Source organism: Megascapheus bottae, chromosome 15, assembly GCF_031878675.1.
Source record: "Megascapheus bottae isolate mThoBot1 chromosome 15, mThoBot2.hap1, whole genome shotgun sequence".
NCBI classification, from domain to species: Eukaryota; Metazoa; Chordata; class Mammalia; order Rodentia; family Geomyidae; genus Megascapheus; species Megascapheus bottae.
This window is the reverse complement of record NC_143523.1, coordinates 11,254,423-11,276,762: the sequence shown is the minus strand read 5'-3', so window position 1 is coordinate 11,276,762 and position 22,340 is coordinate 11,254,423. Positions and strand designations below refer to the sequence as shown.

The following is a 22,340-nucleotide window of genomic DNA, read 5'->3' as shown; positions in this document are numbered from 1 at the left end:
GTCTTTGATTTGGAATGCTCTGTGAGAAATATTTCAGGAGCAAGGTCAGAAGGTCAATTTCATCTTGTCCTCTGAGATGTTTATCAGACCTCAAATGGCCCTATTAAATAAGCAAAGGGACATATGGTTTGGAGTAGAGGATATAGGCCTGAATGAGACATAAAAACTTGGGTATATTTCAGATATGGTTGAAATGTTTTGAAGACCTGCATTTTTCTGAAAGGAAACAAGCACAAGACTTTACACATGTCAGTGCAGAATTAATGCTTACAATTATATTTTGTATTATAACCTTATATAAATTTCTATAAAATTAATATTGATGAAGCAAGCATGGCAGTACACATCTATAATCCCAGCACTTGGGAGGTTAGGAGCAAGGTTCTTTTAAAGTCAGTCTGGAGTGCATAGTGAAATTGCAACAAAAAATGAAACTATGATTAGTAAAATTAGCAAAGAAACATGTTAGCTACAAATTGACTCATATATAGCATAAAAAACAGGAGTTTATGGGGCCGGGAGTTTGGCCTAGTGGCAGAGTGCTTGCCTAGCATGCACGAAGACCCGGGGTCGATTTCTTGGTACCACATACATAGAAAAAAAAGCCAGAAATGGTGCTGAGGCTCAACTGGTAGAGCTCTAACCTTGAGAAAGTCCAAGGACAGTGCTCAGGGCCTGAGCTCAAGCCCACGACTGGCAAAAAAAAACAAAAAAACCCCAGGAGTTAGCTTTGTTAAAGATTTAAAACCACTTCTACTTCAACCCTCTTGTTAAGAAGAAGAATTGATCCTAGCAGCTTGGAGTGGTAGATGAGTGGCTGGAATTCCAGCTGCTGGGGCGGTGACCCTGGGGAAGATGGGAGCAGTGGTGGTAGTTGGGGAGGCTCCATATCAATCTGTGACAGGACGTAGTGTCCCATGCCTGTTATCCCACATGCAGGGTATTCACAATGACAAAGTGTGTATGCTGCAGCACAGCCTCAGTGACACAGTGTGTATGCAGTGGCACATTGACATTCTCAGTGATATAGGAATGGGGTGGGGAGGAGGGGACATACAAGTAGAGGATCATAGCATAGACCAGCTCAGACCTAGAGACCAGACCTTCAGAATGGCAAATGTGAAAAGATGCCGGCTGAGGTGGAGCTCAGTGGAACAGTGCCTCATTCAGACCCTTAGTTCAAATCCAAGTAAAACACACACACGCACATGCACACACACACACACACGCACAGACACACACACAAACAGACACACACATACACATACACACAGATACACACAGAGACACACACACACGCATGCACACACACATACACACACGGACACACATACACACACACAGACACATACACATAAGCACACACACAAACATACCCATACATACACATGCACACACACAGAAGCACACACACACATATACACACACACACATGCACATGAATCTGTTGCTCCTTTCTGCCCATTTAATTTTTGTTATGACACAGAAAATGACCAGTTTTGACCTAAAACTATAAAAATTTTGAATGACTCATTTAAGGATTTTCACAGTATCTGGCTGGATAGCCCTGCTTCATTAAAAATGTCATCTCTTATCATAGTTTCTAACTACTTACTTTACGTACTATAACATTAACTAATATATCCAACTTTTTTCGCCAATACTTTTTGTACACTATTTCCAGACTGTTACTTTCCAAGTTGAATTGTATTTCTTTTCTCTTATTCATTATTTCAGCTGATTCCAGTCTGTTCGTAGATGACCACTCTTCCTTTTCTTCTCATTTTCCTTGTGATACTCCTCTTTTTTCTTTCTTTTTGAAATTTTGTTTCTCTTACTTTTTACTTTGACACACTTGCCGTATGTGGTCAGGCAGGCTTTGAACTCACAATCATCCCACCTCTGCCTTTCAAGAAACTATGCAATAGATAGAAGCCACCCTCACAGGCACTGGATCCTACTTGATCCTTTGTTAATTCTTCCTTCTTTGTAATTGTTGAAAAATGAGTATTGTAGCCTTTCAACCTAAATTCTGTTTTTCTAAGAGGACTGAACTCTCTTTAACAATTGGTTCTATGGTTGAAGGCAAGGCAAAAATTGCAGAAAAGCTGCATACAACTGTCTGTCTTTGAATTCCAGGTGCTTATTGTCAAATCTGTGAAAACAATTGGGCTAGACACATGTCAGTGAACCTGCACAGAGAACTTTAAGGAACGAGACAAGAACCTTCCCTGGTGATTCTGAGTATTGCATAAGTACACTGGAAAAGAACTTGCATATCTCCCACTTTCTCATCTTCCCATGAAAACCTTGCAAACCTTTCCAGCTCTATAAATATGGCTTATCTGTGATTAAAATTAGAAATATGTTCTTGGAACCTCCTCTGTTTTCATGCCACTTTTCCAGGGCACTGTTCAAAAAGATAAGGTTCCCCTATAAAAAGACCTTCCAATGGTAACTGGTTGTCGAAGAACCCAACGGATCCGCCACGGTGAGTCAGGAACATGTTTCCTAGGTTAATTTATTAGAGCTAATTCATTTTCCCTCAAAGGTCTGCATGAATTTGAATTCTATCCATCTCTCAGCATGTTAGTTCACCTGAATCAACCATGTTTTTACCTCTCTGCAGATGCTGCTGCTGTGGATTCTGTCACTGCTGCTGGGAGCTGGAGTAGGTGGGGATCTATGTGGACATGGGGAAGCCTCACTATTTAGTGCTTTCTGGAATTCTGGAATGTCTGAATTAAGACATGGTCAGGACAAGGGGTAATGAGATGAATGCACAGGATTAAGAGCACAGGGCCTGGCGTGGGGTTGTCTCATAAGATCAATGACATCCAGTTCAATCTGAATTTGGAATAAACATCTAAGAAATCAGACATACAATAAATATGTGAAGCTATTCTAAAAGAAAAGTACTGTTTATCTGAAGTTCAAATTTATCATCAATATGTATTTTCTGAACCTAGCACCTGTCAGTGGAGTCATTTGAAGTCTTCCTTAGTCACCTACAACTCAGTCACACTATGCAAAACCTTAAGCCTCTTGTGTTTCAGGCTGTTTTTTGATCAAATGAGGATAATGCCAATCTTGTTATGGGATGACTGTGAGGTGAAGATAGGGTAAAGAAATCACCTTGCCTAGCATCTGGCACATGGTAAATTCTAGACAAATGCTGTCACCATCGCAGCTACTACTACGAGCACTGCTGTTATGGTGAGCTTAGCCCTGTTGCACACTTCCTCTGAGGTTTCCCTTTATGCAGTAACATGCCAGCCGAGGTTGTGTTCAATGATGGGTGTTTTTTTTGTTTGTTTGAGTACCTACATCATCACAGGAACCTAGGATGGTTGGCAAATATATGTCAGATACCCATGGTGGAGATGAGAAGTCCCGACCCCACCCCACCCAAATTCCAAAGGTGGAGGGGCTGGTGGTAGTCCAGTCCTCCACACATCCCACCACCACCAAGTCTGACACATGATGCAACTCAGTTCTTGGGCACCAATTGCATAGCTATAACATCTATTTTGTGAAGCAAAAATGATTCCCTACCTTCTGCTGAGTGGAGACAAGAGGAGAGTGAATCAATCTCCTGAGTTAAAAGTGAAGAACCACAGCCTGTCTTAATATCCCTTGCTGTTTATTAAGGGGCTTTTTTTTTGGGTGGGGCGGTGAGCATTGGAATTGAACTTTGGGCCTGGACATTGTCCCTGAACTCTGCAGCTTAAGTCTAGCACTCTACCACTTGAGCCACAGCACCTCTTCTGGTTTTCTGGTGGTTAATTGGAGGTAAGAGTCTCACGGATTTTCATGCGTGGGCTGGCTTTGGGCCATGATCCTCACATCTTAGCTTCTCGTGTACCTAGGATACAGGAGAGAGCCATCAACGCCTGGCTCTGAAGGTGTTTTGTGTGTGCAATAGAATGGTATCTGGGTAGTAAAGGAAGAAAATGTACATAAGATGCCATTTTACTTCTCAAATGCTCTAGAGACCATTGAAAATGCATGCTGGTTACATTAATAAATATCCTTCTGGGTGATTTCAGGAAAAGAAGTCTGCTATGACAGACTGGGCTGCTTCAGTGATGATGCCCCGTGGGCAGGAATTTTGGAAAGACCCCTGAAAGTTCTTCCCTGGAGTCCAGAAGATATCAACACCCGCTTCCTCCTCTACACCAATGAGAACCAAGACAACTATCAAGTAAGAAGCCTCCTTTCCAGGATAGAGTTCAATCTGTGTTTATGTGATTTGTATACTAAGTATTTAAATCTTCCAAAGAGACAAAAAAGCAGCTTCGTAGTCTTACATTTATAGACTTCTAGGGCATTGAAATTCATTTTTACTTTCCCAGTGTAGGTGTGTATACATAAATATGTAAATGTATATGATGTGCATGTATATTTGTACATATTCAGATTCAGATACATGTAAAGTTTGCAACTTCTTGCAATATATTATATATATATGCAGATGGTATATATACAAAATGGCTTGAATGAATGTTTCTTTGACCTGGCTATGGTAGGAAAGGTGTATATATTTATTAGATACCATCTTTCAATTTTAAGTTCCGGTGATTTGGAGACTAGCAATAGACAGGAGTAGTGAGCCACAATGCCAGTCAGCCACTAATACTGAACCTTGATGACTGATGCACTAGAGTGTGACATGTTACTAAGCTATCATACTCAGTAGCTTGGCGATTTTCAATGTACTTCCAGCTCAGAGTACCTTCAAATTACACTAGGTTTGTTGAGACCTAACTCTGTAATAACTAGAGGACAATCTAGATAGGTAGGGAAGTAGGTAAGTAGATAATTATAGTAGTAAAAATGTAGATTAGGTTAGAGCTATTTACTGTTGAGTGTATATATGTACATGTATAAATACATATATATATATGAAGACTTCCACTGAAGTAGATAAGATATAACTGACAAATATTATAGAAAACATTTAACCTGAGCAGAACAATTACAAAGTTTTGTAAGAATAGAAACAAGAAACACAGAATAGCTTGGCTGCATTAGGAAAGTCCTTCAGGAATCCCAAATGCTGCTGGTTTTCATCTTCTGACTACCTCCTGGCGTATATTAATGATTCTAGAAGATACTATAAACACTTACCTGGAACCCTTTTCTCCCCCAAATAGATAGTCACTGCAGATCCATCAAAAATCAGGAGCTCCAAATTCAATACAAATAGAAAAACTCGCTTCATCGTTCATGGATTCACAGACAAGGGAGACGCAGACTGGCTGTCCAATATGTGCAAGGTGAGGCCTGGTGATCTCACAGGAGAAGGTTAGGTTGTCTTCTTTGGGGGTATGCAGCCATCCATAAGGCATGGCTCCAACCAGGGAGTCCTGCCGCACTGAAGACTCTAGTTGCCACGAAGGCTCCAGGGTGCAGATGGGAGTTGGGATCCTGGGAGAGTCAGGGCAGCAAGCATTTGGGGGCTCTCATCATTGATTATTTACGAGCTCATTTGGTGACATTTCAAGACTTCAGCAATAGAAGCTCCAATTGATTTTCAGTTGATAACTCTGATCTCCTCTGGTAGTAACGTCTATGATCACTGGATAATTTCCATTTCAGGGTTCTGTTGTTTCTGCTAAAGTGATCTCATTTTATTTTATTTGCCTTTGGCTCTGTTCTCAGTGATAACGAAGGTTTAGAAGATAGAAAATCAAGAAAAATAGATTGTCCATGAAACTGCTAGTACTTGAAGAGCATTATTATTGATTCATTTATTTGTATATTTATTCACATTCTCATCAAACTTTTGTGGCTGCTGTGGCACTGGTTTGCATTTGTTTCTGCAGGGCTGTCATGGAAAGAATCCCAGGCTCTGCTCAAACAATTAATTTTTGTCCTATCTTTTACTGGAACTAAAGACCAAACCAGTCACCTACAAAGCACATGCGTTGATCCTGACAATCCTGACAAGAGAAGAACATACTTGAGTCCAGTCCCTTTACAAGTTTGGGAAAATCAGTAAAAACAGAGCTTCAATTTTATTTTATTTTATTATGGTTGACAATGCTATCTTTCTGTACAGCAGTGGAGGAAGAATGTGATTCAGGGGAATATCATTTTATGAGTATAGAATTTATTTTTTTTGCTAGTCCTGGGGATTAAACTCAGGGCCTGAGCACTGTCCTTGGGCATTCTCAAGACTAAAACTGTACCAGTTAAGCCACAGTAACAATACTGACCTCTTTTCTATGTATGTGGTACTGAGGAATTGAACCCAGGTCTTTGAGCATGCTAGGCAAGCATTGTACAACTAGGCCAAGCTCCTGTCCCTAGAACTTATTTTTAACATTCCAAAAGCAGATTTGTTTTATATACATTTGATTGAGCTTTGCCAATCGTATTGTAGAACTACTAACATGTTGTAAGCAAGAAACAGGATTAAAGCAGAAGCATGAAGGTTCTAGCTTACAATCTTGTTCTATTCTTAGCTAACCGTAATATTTGAAAAGTTGTACCCAAAAATGTTAAAAAGTATTGTAGCAGCAACTGCATGCTATTATCTAAGAGTAATCAAGCTAGATTCTTGTTTACTTTACTTAGAACAAAAGTAATAGAAAATAGAAAACATTCAAGATTCTTTTTTCATTATTATTAATTTTATATAAAAAGATAGAGGGTATTTAAAATATATACTTAAATAATTTCTATTAGAATTGCACTTCTAAAAGTCTCACTTGACCATGGCAAGCCAACATTGTTAGTCTATGTTTTTATGTTAAACAACTTCAGTGATATACAGTAAAAAATACTCACCCATAAACGTAATAGGATGTTCAGCAAAAAGAGCTTATTCTTTTAAACTTCAGTACATTTTCATACCCAAGGAGGTCTGATCAACTCTTTCTCTCATTTATTAAATTTTAATTGAGCATCTATGAAGCAGGAAGTTTTGTTGACACTGAGCACAGAGCAGTGAAAGAGACATATAATGTCCTAGTACTTTCTAGTAACAGATAATGTGGTTTGATAGCCTTTGAAAAAGTAATGAGACGATAATGTCACAACTCGCACATTTTTCTCTGAATCCAATGTACCTGCATTTGTGACAGTGCAATCCCTAACAACCCCATTTGTACAATGGCCACACCTTCTGTTTGGAGCCACAGGTAAACATCAGGAGGTGTCCTGTATATCTTTTTTATTTTTATTTTTTCCCAGTTCTGAGGCTTGAACTCAGGGCCTGGGCACTGTCCTTGGGCTTTCTCAAGGTTAGTGCTCTACCACTAGAGCCACGGCACTGCTTCCAAGTTTTTCTGTGTATTGGTACCAAGGAATCAGTCCCAGGACTTCGTGCATGCTAAACAAACACTCCACCATTAGGCATATTCCCAGCCCCTATATATCTTTGACCAGCAGTTTTGTTCATAGTGTTGCAATTAAAAGTGATGATATTGTATAGTTCAAGGAGGGAATTTACCATAGTCTTCAAATGTGTCCATTAGAAATGAGTAAAGGCCCTGATTTACTTACCTGTTTCTTGTGTCTCTTCCATCAGAACATGTTTCAAGTGGAAAGTGTGAACTGCATCTGTGTGGACTGGAAAGGAGGCTCAAGAACCACATATTCCCAGGCCTCACAGAACACCCGGGTTGTGGGCGCAGAAATAGCATATTTTGTTGATGTCCTTCGGGTAATACCTGCTGTGTTATATAAAATCTCATACGCTTTGTTTCCTGCATTCTGATTCAAAAACAAAATTTAGGGGTACGATAATTGATTGGGATATTTCTCTACTGAAATAGGCTTTTCCATCAGGTAAAAATGCACAAAAATTCTAGATTTTGGCTTCATCGATAACCTAATTAAGGTAAGAAGCTAATTCTTATTTTTAGTTAAATGGACTTAAGAGACTAGGTAGATGATATCTAATCAATACAATGACAAAATGCTAACTGACTGGAACCAAAAACCAAAGAAAAACTTAAATTTGAAAGTATTTCAATAACTTCTTCCATTATGAGTTTCACATCCAGTTTGTCACTTAATCCTTTCTGCCTAGCAACTCATATTCTTTAAAGATATGTTTTATTTAGTAGACAATATAGTAGAATTTTATTAGTTTCAAGGAATAAATTAGTTTAAACTACTTTTACTAGTTGAAAAGTTAATCCTATTTCTATTTTTACAAGAAGCTTATAATTTTTAAAACTTTAATTATAAGTATAATTATAAACCATAAATTATAACTTTCATAAAAAAAACTCTGAAAACAATCTTCTCTGAGGAGACAGCATGTCTTCCTAAAAACAAAGAGTGTAAGGTCCCTCTCTAGTGTCCACCTAGACTTCTGAACCCTTGACAACATGTTAAAGAGGTTTGCTTTCCAACAGAATCAATTTGGATACTCACCTTCCAACGTCCACCTCATTGGCCACAGCCTGGGCTCCCATGTTGCTGGAGAAGCTGGGAGAAGGACCAATGGAGCCATTGGAAGAATCACAGGTCAGTCACAGCAATAATGACTGCAATATTACATCACTCTATCCCCTATGGAAATCAGAGAAGAAAAATCTGGTGCAGCCCCTTAACCTTCTCACATTTTCTGAATTGTGCCATGATTACACATCAGAATGCCCAATCAACAAAAAAGGGGGGGGGGAAAGAAACCAGAATGTTCCATGTCCTGATAGATTGCTTTATTGCCACCAATCTTTGTTTTTCACTCTTCCATTTAACATTTGAATACATTACATATGACTAAACAACAAATTAAGGTGCTTCGGACTATTGCCCCACTTTTACTGAATAAATACCGTAATGCATATCAATTAACCAACAGAGCTTGAATGTGTACAGTTAATTGTAATTCTGCCTCAACAGCAATTACGAAGGAGCACATGTATTATCGAACACAATTTCTAGAGATAAGAGAAGGGAAAAGAGGGCCAATCTGTTCTGAGTACTACTAATTTGATATTAAATGCCATTTAACAAAATTCAGATTGCCTACTTTAAACTAGTAGGGTCTCATTTGGGTATTCAGTTCCCACAAACAACCCTGTAACCTTTGACCTTTGATAAAGATGTTACTATATTGGATCTGAGACCTGATTCCTTCAGGAATGACCATTTTCCTCTTCTATCTTCCAACTTTCAGTGCACACCAGTAATATTCATATAAGGTGTTTGTAGTTGGATTGTTGGAAGCACCTATACTTTCTCTCTCTTAATTTGCTGAAAAGAAATTCTTCCATTGTATTTTCTCCCATTTTTTCCACGTTTACCAAAGTCTGTTCAACCAAGTGCTAGCCCATGTAGCTGTGGATTCCATGAGGAGAGCCAAGGTCCTTGCCCAACTGGGAGACTCTATTCTCATTGGAACACTTCTATTCAGAATAGTATTAAACTCTTTTCTAATAACTGCATCAAATGACCAAGATCCTCTAAAAGACTAAGCATCCATCCATAGTGACGGTTCTATGGTTTGGAAACATCCACTTCCGAAGCAATAGCTAACCCAGCAGATTTCCCTAAGAATATGGTTATTTCAGGAAGAATTGATTTCTTTCCATCTGTAACTCACAATTGTTACCAAGACTTGCACTCAGGTGTGTAACTCATGAAGAAAGGTGAATGTGTACAAGCAAGGACATGATCAGTGACATATACTCCTTGTTTAGGGTTGGATCCTGCTGAGCCTTGCTTTGAGGGTGCACCTGAGCTAATCCGATTGGACCCCAGTGATGCTCAGTTTGTGGATGTCATTCATACAGATGCTGCCCCGTTCGTCCCCAACTTAGGTGAGTTCCTCAGTTTGGCCTTCTAGAAGATTTTGACTGTACAATTTTAGAGTATTTGCAGTCTTGAATCTCTGTTGTAGCATTAACTTACCCTTGTGGTTAAAATTATTCAGGGTTTGGACTGAGCCAACCTTCAGGTCACCTTGACTTCTTTCCAAATGGTGGAGAAGCGATGCCTGGATGTCAGAAGAATGCCCTCTCTCAGACTGTTGACATTGATGGAATCTGGAAAGGTAAAAGCATCCTATGAGCAGACAGATGTTCACTAGGGAAAATTTGTTTTATGTTGATAAGCTCGCTGAATAATTCAGAATTGTACAGCATTTTAAATGACAAAGAATCTTTAATTGCACCCTTGAGATACAGATTCCTATTGACACATTAGAATAGGGAGTCTTAAGGAAGAGAATGGCATTTATGATCAACTTCACAAGATTTCATGAGTTCACATTAATTAGAGAAGGCTTTAATACTTATATTTTCATTGCGATATTGGCTTGGAAAAATGAAAGTGTCACTGATATATAATCATATCTGATTTCATAGGAACTCGTAACTTCATAGCCTGTAATCACATAAGAAGCTGCGAGTACTATGCTGAGAGCATCCTCAACCCTACTGGCTTTGCTGGGTTCTCTTGCTCCTCCTACAGTGATTTTTCTGCAGTAAGTACATTTCCCTTTCCATTTGCATTTTAATTTTGAATTTTTTTTCACAGTGCTGAGGATGGAACCTAGGACCTTGAGCATGCTAAGGATACCACTAAGCTCTATTTCTAAGGCAATCTATTTGTGTTTTGTGGCCATTGGTTCTCAGTACTAGCATGGCTCACTGTAGCACATCATTGAGTGAAAGTTAATAGTGTCAGATGTATACTAAATTGCAGATACGTATTTTTGTAGCAGAAAAGGATTTGAAGAATTTCCATAGTAGGCTTGTAAATGGAAATGTACTTTGTAAAATTTATGCCCTATCACTTCTCTACAAAGGTAAATGTTTAAATTCATAATCCTAAACAAACAAACAAATAAAGTATGAGTCCATGCCTATCTGAGAGCCATGTTCAAAGAAAGCTAGGGAACATGGGAGATTTTCCTTAAAGGCCAAACACTGAAACTGTAGAATTATTGACACAGAGACAGTTCTTAGCTACTTCATACTCACCAATATTTCTTTCAATTTCCATCTTGATAGCTTCTTGATATTCAGTTTAAATTCTCCTAAGTAACCTTAAACATGAAATATATGTTCTTTATTATAATTTGTAGATTAAAGATTTTAATTGAGAAAAATAAAAGAAAAAATACAGATGAATGATTCTGAGCAAAGCACTTCATTTCTTTAAGACAGCATATTCATCAATAGATATAAATAATAATGGCGTGCTCAATGCCCATGTAAAAGAAATACATAATATGATACATATTACTTAGCCTAAAACAAAACAAAAACCAATCATCAGGATTCAACAAATGCTAGCGATTATGGGAAATTGGGACATATTGCACTCACATACAGTCTAATAATACAATTAGAACTGAACACCCTCCTACCTTTCTTCTGTGTAACTTTTTGTCTTTATCATTCTTTAAACAAAAGAGAGGAAACTATATTTCATACAGTTAAAACCATCCACTTCAACAATAAAAAAAATCCTTTTAGGAAAAATGCTCAGCACTCAAGCTGAGTAAAAGTCCTTCAATCTTGAGATTTCTTGGCTGAGATTTCTTGGCTGAGATTTCTTGCTTCAAGGTGGTACTCACTGGACCTGGGTGCCATCATTGAGCTTCTTTTGCTCAAGGCTGCCACTCTACCCATTCGGCATACCTCTACTTTCAGCCTTTTACAGGTTAATTAGAGGTAAAAGTCTCATGGACCTTTCTGCCTTGGCTGACTTCGAACCATGATCTTTAGGTCTTGGCCTCCTGTGTAGCTAGGCTTGCAGGTTTCCTGGCTGCAGTGTGTGTTCTACAGAAGGGGTAACTTGGAGGTCCATTGGTGCACAAGCTTGCATTTCTTTGGGAATCTCAGTCAGATCCGTATTTCTGCTTTGGTAATGCATGTGAGGTTTGTGAGGTAAAGTCTGGAGCTTGTCTACTTTGGGTTTAGATCATCCATGTCTCCCTGACTAGTTCTTATGGGATGCTGGCATGACTCTGTTGGGCCTGTCACGGGATGCATTGATTGGAAAAGTGACTAGGTACATTTCCTGTGGAATGCCCTCACCCACACGTGGGTATGGGTGTTCACCTCCCTGACTCCATTCATTTCTCCTAATTCCCCACATACAGGAAGTAAGGATAGTGTCCCATTTTATCAATGTTCTCCAGAAATACGCCTCAGGATTAATATTTAATAACCATCAGGATTGCTTCCTCTTCACAAGGGGAGTATTCTGAGATAAAAGTCTGCAGTCCCATGCACTGAATGGAGGCAGAGAGACTTGAGAATTATCTAGCTTGCAAATGGATTGTCCACCTCATGGATTCTGTTTTGCATATGAGAAGCTGATTATCCCATCCTGTCCTTTCTTCTGCAACTGTTCTAAAAGAAATTCCAGGAACATGAACATCTTGGGGGCAGTAGGCCAACTTAGAGAGACAAATGAGAAAACAATGCATGCACACGAATTCTCCCTGCTTGTATGTTATCTAACAGGGAAACCGTTTGTTTATCCTCCTGCATTGTTACACTTTGCTGAGACATTATTAACATCTTTTTACCATCAGGATCACAATTAACATTGCAGAACTTGCCTTGTAGCACCATGAAGGGAAAGATGATGCACTTCATCCAGGACGTCTTTGTTTTCACAGAACCGGTGCTTCCCCTGTGCAAGTGGAGGGTGCCCACAGATGGGTCATTATGCTGACAGGTTTTCTAGGAAAACAAGTGGAGTATATCAAACATTCTATCTAAACACTGGTGATAAGAGTAACTTTGCTCGTAAGTTCTTGTTTATGAACCTTAAATTATTCTCTCCCCTCTCCCTCACCTCTCTCCTTGCTTGGTGCAGTATATCAAATCCCGGGCCTTGCCAATAACAAACCAATGTTCTTCCACTGAGCTACAACACCAGCCATGACTAAATTGTTAATTCTATGTAACTTCCGTCTACTCATAATGTATAAAGTTGTTTTCCATGGAAATGTTTATACATCCCCCCCAATGTGAAATCTTTTTAAATGCCACACTCAACAAAGCAGAACAGAATATGGGGCCGGGATTATCAACGTGACAAACAGATTCCATTGTGGTTTTTTTCTGATGCTGAACTAATCAACGTGACAAACAGATTCCGTTGTGGTTTTTTTTCTGATGCTGAACTTAGGAAGCTTCTGTTTCTGTCTCTCTTTATTCAGCCAAAACTTTGAACAAAATTCTCAGGTTCAGTACAAATAGAAAAGCATCCTCGCACTGGGCAGGCACCAGTCCCAACACCTGTAATCCTAGCTGTTTGGGAGGCTCTGATCAGGAGTATTGTGGTTTGACACCAGGTCAGGCAGTAGTGTTGGTAAGCTCTATTTCCAAATAATCAGCAACGATGCAGGGCCAAAGACATAGACCAACTGGTAGAGCACCAGTCCAGCAAGAGCAGGGCCTTCAGTTCAAATCTTACTGCCACTAAAAAAAAAAATAGGTGAGAAAATAAGCTCTTAAAACAGGACGCAGGGGTGATAGGAATGGAGAGGAGTTAGCAAGTTCAAGTTCAAGAGATACTTAGGGACATATCAACATGTATAGAAATATAACAGTGAAATGCTGCCTTCTTTAACTAATGGAATGAGAGAGAGAGAGAGACAGAGAGAGACAGAGAGAGAGACAGAGAGAGACAGAGAGACAGAGAGAGAGGCAGAGAGAGAGACAGAGAGACAGAGACAGAGACAGAGGCAGAGGCAGAGAGGAATGCACAAATACACAAGAACAGAAATAGAGGATATGAAAATTGTGAAACATGAAGATAGTATCAGGGTTCTTTTCTGGATGATTAATGAAGAAAATTGATTCTCAAGGATTCATTTGAGTTAACAATCTTGTAAAAACTGTAAACACACTGAATCCATGTCCCAGTTTAGCCCAGGCTAACACTAACTGGCCAGTACTGTGGTTCCCTACTCACCAATAACAAGAGAACTTTCTTTTGCTTGCCTAAATTGAGACACCTCAAGAGACAAAGGAAATTCATGTAAACTACTTAGACAAAAAGATTAAAAGACAATGCTTTATGATCATTTATCTTTTGCAACAGAGATTCTTAGACCATTCCATAACACATGATTAGATTCAGATTTTAAAACCTGTTTTCTGTTTTTTATCACTTGGCTTTAAAAACTAAGTTTGAAAAGACACCACACACCTCCAAGTAGCAATGTCTGTCCTCTGAACACTTGGATAAGGGGATTATACTTGAATCAACTGTGATTTTTCACCAGAAGAATCATCAATATCTTGTAGAAATTACTCAAAATTCTTTCACGATGGTGATGGGAATTGACCTGTTTTCAGGATCTTTCCTCCTAAAGCTCACAGTTTGCAAATTCTTCCTCCATTCAGGCTGGAGGTACCAGGTAGCTGTCACACTGTCTGGACAGAAGGTGACAGGACAAACCCTGGTTTCTTTATTTGGAACTGGAGGAAACTCTAAGCAGTATGAAATTTACAAGTGAGTAAAAAAAATTGTATTGCATTTTTTAATTGTTGGAATAATGTTTATGTATAATATATATTACTGACAAAAGGGTTCTATTTCCTCTTGTATATGAGAATACTGCCACATATGATAAACTAAAGTTTGCCACACTCACATTGACATATATTTTAGAATTATATTTCGAAGTTTCTTCTCTCCTACTTTGTTAGGAAATTATTAATGTTTCCTTTGCTGTCTAACGTAATTTATTGAACTAAAGACTAAAACACAATTGAACACATAACACATCTTTTGTTTATATTAAATGAAAGATAACTAAATTAACATGACCCCATTGGTAGCAAACCAACCATTGAGTTAAATACATGTAAGGAATTAATTCAAACTTTAGATTGGCAAATGAATCACCTTAGCTATGGACATATTAAGTGTGTTTGAGAAACGTGCATGTATATAGACCACATATGATATATATTTTTGTAATTAATTTTGTGTTTATGAATGTTCACATCTTTCCTTTATCTTCTTACCACCTCAGTGGCACTCTCCAGCCTGGTACAGTTCTTGTCAATGAGTTTGACTCTGATGTGGATGTTGGAAACCTGCAGAAGGTTAAGTTTATTTGGTATAACAACGTGATCAACCCAACCCTGCCCAAAGTGGGAGCATCAAGAATCACAGTGGAAAGAAATGATGGAAGAGTGTAAGTAGTCGTGGAAAGGATGAGGATTGGGTAGTGTTTATAATTCTATTCTCACTAAAATTCTCCCTAAAGTACACACGCTTCTACCATGATTTATCTCTGCCACGGCTGCTCTGTAATGCTTTTTGTATCTTTAAGAGAAAGTATAGAAATTTAGGAAACAATTTTGATAAATTTGTACATAAATGCTCTCTGGTAGAAATTCAGTAGTAAAGTGAGAATCTAACTTCATGATTTGAAAATAATGTTTCATATGTTAAATTCATCTACGCCATGTGTGTAAATAATGCACGTCATGTGTGAACCTAAACTTTATGGGTTCAAAAATTAGATTATCAGAGACTCTACCAAGGAAGAGAATACGATTGCTTTCAATGGAAAGATCCAGAAGGTAAATCCTTTGTTAGAACCCACACTGGAGTGTTTCAAAGCCAAAAGATGTTCAGAGAAAGTGAACTGATTGTAATTATAATGGTAGCAATATTGGTTCAAGAAGATTTTTTTTATTAGTAAACCAATTCTGAGGCAAAGAAGACTGCTTCTTCTGTCACCAGATTGCACTTATTCCCAAGAAAACTTGCACCTAACAGAAGGTACAAACCAAAATGTTTCCAAATTAGTACAATTTCAGGGAAAATTCATGAAAAACAGTCTTTATCTCATGGAACTTCAAGCAATAAAAGACAATGATGTCTCACAGACAAAAAATACACAACTAGACCTATAAAATTCCCCAACTACTACTTTGAGAGAGTTTCCTGGGTCTGGCATGGGCAGGAAGAATTCAGGCAGCAGGAGAAGAACCAGAGAAACTGGAGCAGTAAGATGACTTAGAAAGAGGTCTCTTGTCAATATTCTCAACACCTCTCCTTGGACAAAGAATGTGCTTCCTTTAAGATTATAGGAGGGTAGAATAGGTAGAGAGAGCATAAGTTGGTCTCATCCCCATCAGTCCACTTTGTGACAGGAGTGACCTGTTGATGCTTCCCTCCACAGATTCAACTTCTGTAGTCAAGATACTGTGAGAGAGGATGTTCTGCTAACCCTCACCCCATGTTAAGAGCCTGTTGACACATGGCCACTGGTCTTACTGCTAATAAAATCTACCTGTCAAGCGATGTGTTGCTTTTGTCTTTAATTACTTTTGTCTTTTGTCATTAATTACTTCCAGTGAAACTCCTGGATAAGATGAAAAAATCTAAAACGTGTGTTTGGTGTGCTGAAACACAAAAGACTGCTAACTTTCACTACCTAAGCATATGGCATTTGATCTTGGAAACTTTGTTTCCGTGAGAGTGATATGGTGTCACCTACTCAAATTGTAGATACCATTCTGAGCATGTAAGGCAGCCATCTAAGCCCAACGTGACACATTGTTATTGGCCTCACAGGAAAGTGCCAGCCAATGATTCTTTCCCACCATGCTTAAGTTGTGTTCCTAACTAGACATCTGTGGGTGATGACACAGTAAGGAATGAGGACGGCGAGGCTCTCTGAAGGCTCCTCACTGGTCCCCCAGCTGGATTGCCCACACACCTCTTCCCTCCCTGCAGTCCATCTGCTCTACCTAAGCCCAAATCAGAGTTCCCCATAGTGAGCCTCTGGACAGAATCCACATTTCTTAGTGTCAGGTCCACTTGGTCAAGTTTTTCCTCTTGGATTCCATTCTCACCCCCAAATGTTTTCTTCTCAATCTCCATATTCAGGACCTGCCCCAGCCGGGGATTTTGGTCTCATTTGCACAATCTGATATTTTTCTTTCTTGCATATCATTTACTTACCTGTTGCCTCCATTTCCTTCCATTTGTTTGACTTTTGTCAGTTCTTAAATATCTCTATTGACTTTATTTTACCCAGAAATCCTTTCTATACTTCTCTCTTCCAGACTGACATAGTTCTCTTTCTCAACATTCCCACTGCTTCTAGTTTTCTCCCTTGGCATAACTGTCTCCATCTCTAATTTTGTATTCTCACCTCATTTGTGATACCTATTTGTCATACTAAGGATATTAGATTTCTAAGAATATTGGTGAGATATTTAACTATGATACCACTAATAGAAGGAAGAAATGAGTCTATTAAAGTCAGGTATTTAAATTTAGGGTATGTTTATATAATGATTATTGTCCTTAATGTATTATGTTCTCTCTCATCTCTTTTGCTGTACCTTGGTTATGTCATATTGTTACAGTATTTTACCTTTTATCTAATATAGTGTATATATGCTTATTTGATTATTTGAAATAGGATATGGAAGGAGGGGAAACAACCTTTTATCTAATATACTGTATATATGCTTATTTGATTATTTGAAATAGGATATGGAAGGAGGGGTTGGAGGAGGGAAACAGGGACCAAGACATGTGAAAGGGTATCAATGTTTGTGAAGCAATGCACCTTCTATCTGGTGAATATAATGTAACCCTTTTATTAATTACAGTAAAAATATGGAAAAAATTTAAGCTATGTTTATAAAAAAGAAATCCAAAAGAAAAAAAATATATGCTATGTTTTACAAGACAATGGAGTTATGCTAAGGTGATGTGGTAGAAGGGTAATTCAGATTTAGAAAACAACAGAGGCATCTTACAAGGATATGAAAATATGAGAAATTCAAAACATGCTTTGTTGCATGGTTCATCAAATTACTTTATATTCACATTGATAAAATAGGAAAACTTGTTCTAAGCACTGTCAACCTAGAATAATTAGGATGGCTAACTCTTGAAGAACCAAAAGCTTCAACTCCATCTAACATCCTCAAAAGGGGTGAATGGTGTATCACATGACTAGAAAGTCCAGAAGACATTTGAAGTCCAGCAGCTTTATTGACCTCCTCTAAACCTATTGTGTTCCTGTTACTTTGCTTTTTTGTTTTTTCGTTTTTATTTTTTTATATTTTTTATTGTACTTAATAAAAGGGTTACATGATATTTGCCAGATAGAAGATGAATTAATTCACATACATTGATACCCTTTCACATGTCTTGGTCCCGATTACCCTCCCCTCCACTCACCCCATCTTGGTTTTCCCCCTTCCCTAATCCAATTTCAAATAACCATATACAAATAAAACCAATATATCAGATAGCAAAGTGAGTTACTATAACAATATGAGATAACCAAGGGACAGCAAAAGAGATGAGAGACAACATAGTACATTAAGGACAACAATCATTCACTATATGGCTTTTGTTTCAATATCCTGGAGGTGTTTTCAATTAGCTTCATACAATGTGGCCTTATGTATCGAGGTTTTGCTCTATTGCAGATCTCTGCTAGTAGAGCCCAAGGTTTCTACTGATTATGACAAATGAGGGAAACCATTGAGCCTAAGTTCCTTTGAGTCTGGCTTACTTCACTTAATATGATTTTTTCTAAGACTTTCCATTTCCTAACAAATGGGGCGAAGTCATTTTTTCTGACAGCAGCATAGAATTCCATTGTGTACAAATACCACAACCTGCTAATCCACTCATCAACTGAGGGACATCTAGGTTGGTTCCATATTTTTGCTATGGTGAATAATGCGGCAATGAACATGTGGTGGTAGTGGATTTAGTGTGCCCTAGTTTCTGGATGGTTGGGTAAATGCCAAGAAGTGGAATTGCTGGGTCATAGGGGAGCTCTATGTTTAGCCTTTTGAGGCACTACCATACTGATTTCCATAGTGGTTGAATGAGTTTGCACTCCCACCAACAATGTAATAGTGATCCCTCCTGGCCACATCCCCTCCAGCATCTAAACAACATAGTCTGTCTAGTTGGACCAAAAAGCAAGATCCATCGTTCTGCTGTCTTCAAGAGACACATATTACCCAAAAAAACAAACATCTTTTGAAAGTGAGAGGCTGGAACAAACTCTATCAAGCTAACACCCCCATAAACAGGGTGGAGTTGCCATCCTCATATCAGATAAAATAGACTTCAAACTAAAATTAGTAAGAAAAGACAAAGAAGGTTACTACATACTACTAAAGGGATCTTTCCTCCAGGAAGACATAACGATCCTAAATATTTACACACCCAATCCCAGAGCTCCAAACTTCATTAAGCAAACTTTACTTACACTGAAACCATACATAGATCGAAACACAGTGATTGTTGGTGACTTTAACACACCACTCTCACCTATGGACAGATCAACAAGGCAAAAACTCAACAGAGAAACCTTAGAACTGAACAACTATATAGACCAACTAGATCTAACAGACATCTGCACATTATTCCACCCAGCAACAACACAGTATACGTTTTTCTCAGCAGCACATGGAACATTTTCCAAAATAGATCACATCTTAGGCCATAAAACAAACCTGGACAGATTCAGAAACACTGAAATTATTCTCTGCACGCTCTCAGACCACAAAGGCATCAAATTGGAACTGAACACACATCTCCACCAACGAAAACCCTGTAACTCATGGAGACTGAACAACACATTGTTGAATCACTAATGGGTCATCGAAGAGATCAGAACAGAAATCCAACAGTCTATGAAATTTAACAATAAGGAGCACACAAAATACCAACTCCTTTGGGACACGGCAAAGGCAGTACTCAGAGGAAAATTTATAGCTCTGAGTGCCTACAACAACAAGTTGAAAAAATCGCAAACCAACAAGTTAATGTCTCACCTTAAGCTCCTGGAAAAAGAGCAACAAACCAACCCTAATCCCAGTAGAAGGAAGCAAATTATTAAAATCAAAGCAGCATTAAATGATTTGGAATCCAAAAAAACTATAGAAAGAATCAACAAAACAAGGAGTTGGTTCTTTGAAAGAATTAACAAAATTGACAAGCCCTTAGCAAATCTTACCAAAAAAAAGAAGAGAGCATACTGAAATAAACAAAGTCGCAGACGAAAATGGTAAAATCACGACAGAAATTACCAAGATCCAGAATATCATGAGGGAATACTTCTCAAACCCTTATGCCAACAAATTTGAGAATCTAGATGAAATGGATGAATTCCTAGCCAATATTAACATACCCACACTGAACCAAGAAGAACTAACCCAACTCAACAGGCCTATTTCAAGCTCTGAAATAGAAATGGCAATAAGAGAACTTCCACCTAAGAAAAGCCCAGGGCCAGATGGATTCACAGCTGAATTCTAAATACTCCTCAAGCTCTTCAACGAAATAAAAAATGAAGGTTCCTTACCAAACTCATTCTGTGAAGCCAGTATAACCCTCATCCCCAAACCAGAGAGAGATTCATCAAAGAAAGAGAACTATACACCTATTTCTTTGATGAACATCGATGCAAAACTTCTCAACAAGGGCAAAACTTCTCAACAAAATACCTGCCAACCATCTACAACAACTTATCAAAAAAATTATACACTATGATCAAACAGGTTTCATCACAGGAAGGCAAAGCTAGTTCAGCATACACAAATCAATTAACATAGTGCCTGTTACTTTGTTCTCCTGTCCATTACTTGCTTCATTCCCAATTGAATGGTTGTTGTCTTCCTCAACCTGTGCCGCAGACTTCCTCCTGCATGTCTCGTAAGGGAGAAAGTATATCATGCTTCTCAGTCTTTCTGACAAAGTTCCAGAAATTCCCCCTGATAGACCTTTGGAAATAAAATGGAATATGGTGATTGGATAAAGCCAGGCAGAGGCCAACCTTGGACAGGAGATGAGGCCAGAATCCCTAGTGTACACGGATCATGTGCATAAGGAATGAGTTTCTAAAATAAAAAAATGAAGACCCATCCTCCTTAGTCAATAACTAGAACATGCAAATGTCTTTGATTTGGAATGCTCTGTGAGAAATATTTCAGGAGCAAGGTCAGAAGGTCAATTTCATCTTGTCCTCTGAGATGTTTATCAGACCTCAAATGGCCCTATTAAATAAGCAAAGGGACATATGGTTTGGAGTAGAGGATATAGGCCTGAATGAGACATAAAAACTTGGGTATGTTTCAGGTATGGTTGAAATGTTTTGAAGACCTGTATTTTTCTGAAAGGAGACTAGCACAAGGCATTACACATGTCAGTGCGGAATTAATGCTTACAATTATATTTTGTGTTAGAACCTTATATAAATGTTCTATAAAATTAATATGGACGAGGCAAGCATAGCAGTACACATCTATAATCCCAGCACTTGGGATTTTAGGAGCAAGGTTCTTTTAAAGTCAGTCTAGACTGCATAGTGAAATTGCAACAAAAAATGAAAATATGATACTAAAATTAGCAGAGAAACATATTAGCTACAAATTGACTCTCGTATAAGATTAAATAAAAACAGGACTTTAGCTTTGTTGAAGATTTAAAACCACTTCTACTTCAGTCTGTTGTTAAGAAGAAGAATCGATCCTAGCAGCGTGCAGTGGTAGATGAGTAGCTGGAATTCCAGCTGCTGGGGCGGTGACCCTGGGGAAGATGGGAGCAGTGGTGGTAGTTGGGGAGGCTCCATATCAATCTGTGACAGGACGTAGTGTGCCAGGCCTGTTATCCCACATGCAGGGTATTCACAATGACAAAGTGTGTATGCTGCAGCACAGCCTCAGTGACACAGTGTGTATGCAGTGGCACATTGACATTCTCAGTGATATAGGGATGGGGTGGGGGGGAGGGGACATACAAGTAGAGGATCATAGCCTAGACCAGCTCAGACCTAGAGACTAGACCTTCAGAATGGCAAATGTGAAAAGATGCTGGCTGGAGGTGGAGCTCAGTGGAACAGTGCCTCCTTCAGACCCTTAGTTCAAAGCCAAGTAAAACACACACATGCACATACACATACACACACACACACATACAAATACACACACACAGACACACACACATACACATACACACACGGACACACACACAGAGACACACATGCACACACACAAACACACACATACACACATACATAAAGACACACACGCACACACACATGCACACACACATGCACGCACACTCCCATACACATACAAACACACACAAGCACACAAGCACATACACACACAACCACGCACACACACATATACACACACAAACACAGACATGCACACACACACGCACACACACATATACACACACAAACACACACAAAAACACACACATGCACACACATACACACACATACACACATGCACACACATACAAACACTAATCTGTTGCTCCTTTCTGCACATTTAATTTTTATTATGACACAGAAAATGCCCAGTTTTGACCTAAAACTATAAAAGTTTTAAATG

The 22,340-nt window shown here is 38.6% G+C and overlaps 1 protein-coding gene across 1 annotated transcript; it reads left to right on the top strand.

Annotated features, from left to right (window-relative positions):
• Window positions 1-2,614: 2,614 nt before the first annotated feature.
• LOC150053796 (pancreatic triacylglycerol lipase-like) lies at window positions 2,615-16,217 on the top strand. The gene is made up of 12 exons (XM_090346887.1): window positions 2,615-2,675; window positions 4,050-4,204; window positions 5,157-5,279; window positions 7,538-7,672; window positions 8,373-8,484; window positions 9,663-9,782; window positions 9,896-10,015; window positions 10,329-10,447; window positions 12,599-12,728; window positions 14,337-14,445; window positions 14,972-15,136; window positions 16,133-16,217. The coding sequence occupies exons 1-12, from the start codon at window positions 2,630-2,632 to the stop codon at window positions 16,194-16,196; spliced, it is 1,398 nt and encodes a 465-aa protein (XP_090203013.1). The 5' UTR covers window positions 2,615-2,629; the 3' UTR covers window positions 16,197-16,217.
• Window positions 16,218-22,340: the final 6,123 nt, after the last annotated feature.

Bases quoted from the DNA above. Each gene is read 5' to 3' on its own strand.
- LOC150053796 (XM_090346887.1), top strand. From the start codon at position 2,630: ATGCTGCTGCTGTGGATTCTGTCACTGCTGCTGGGAGCTGGAGTAG. The intron at 5,280-7,537 runs GTGAGGCCTGGT...CTCTTCCATCAG, and splicing joins GGCTGTCCAATATGTGCAAG to AACATGTTTCAAGTGGAAAG. The intron at 12,729-14,336 runs GTAAGTTCTTGT...TCCTCCATTCAG, and splicing joins TGATAAGAGTAACTTTGCTC to GCTGGAGGTACCAGGTAGCT.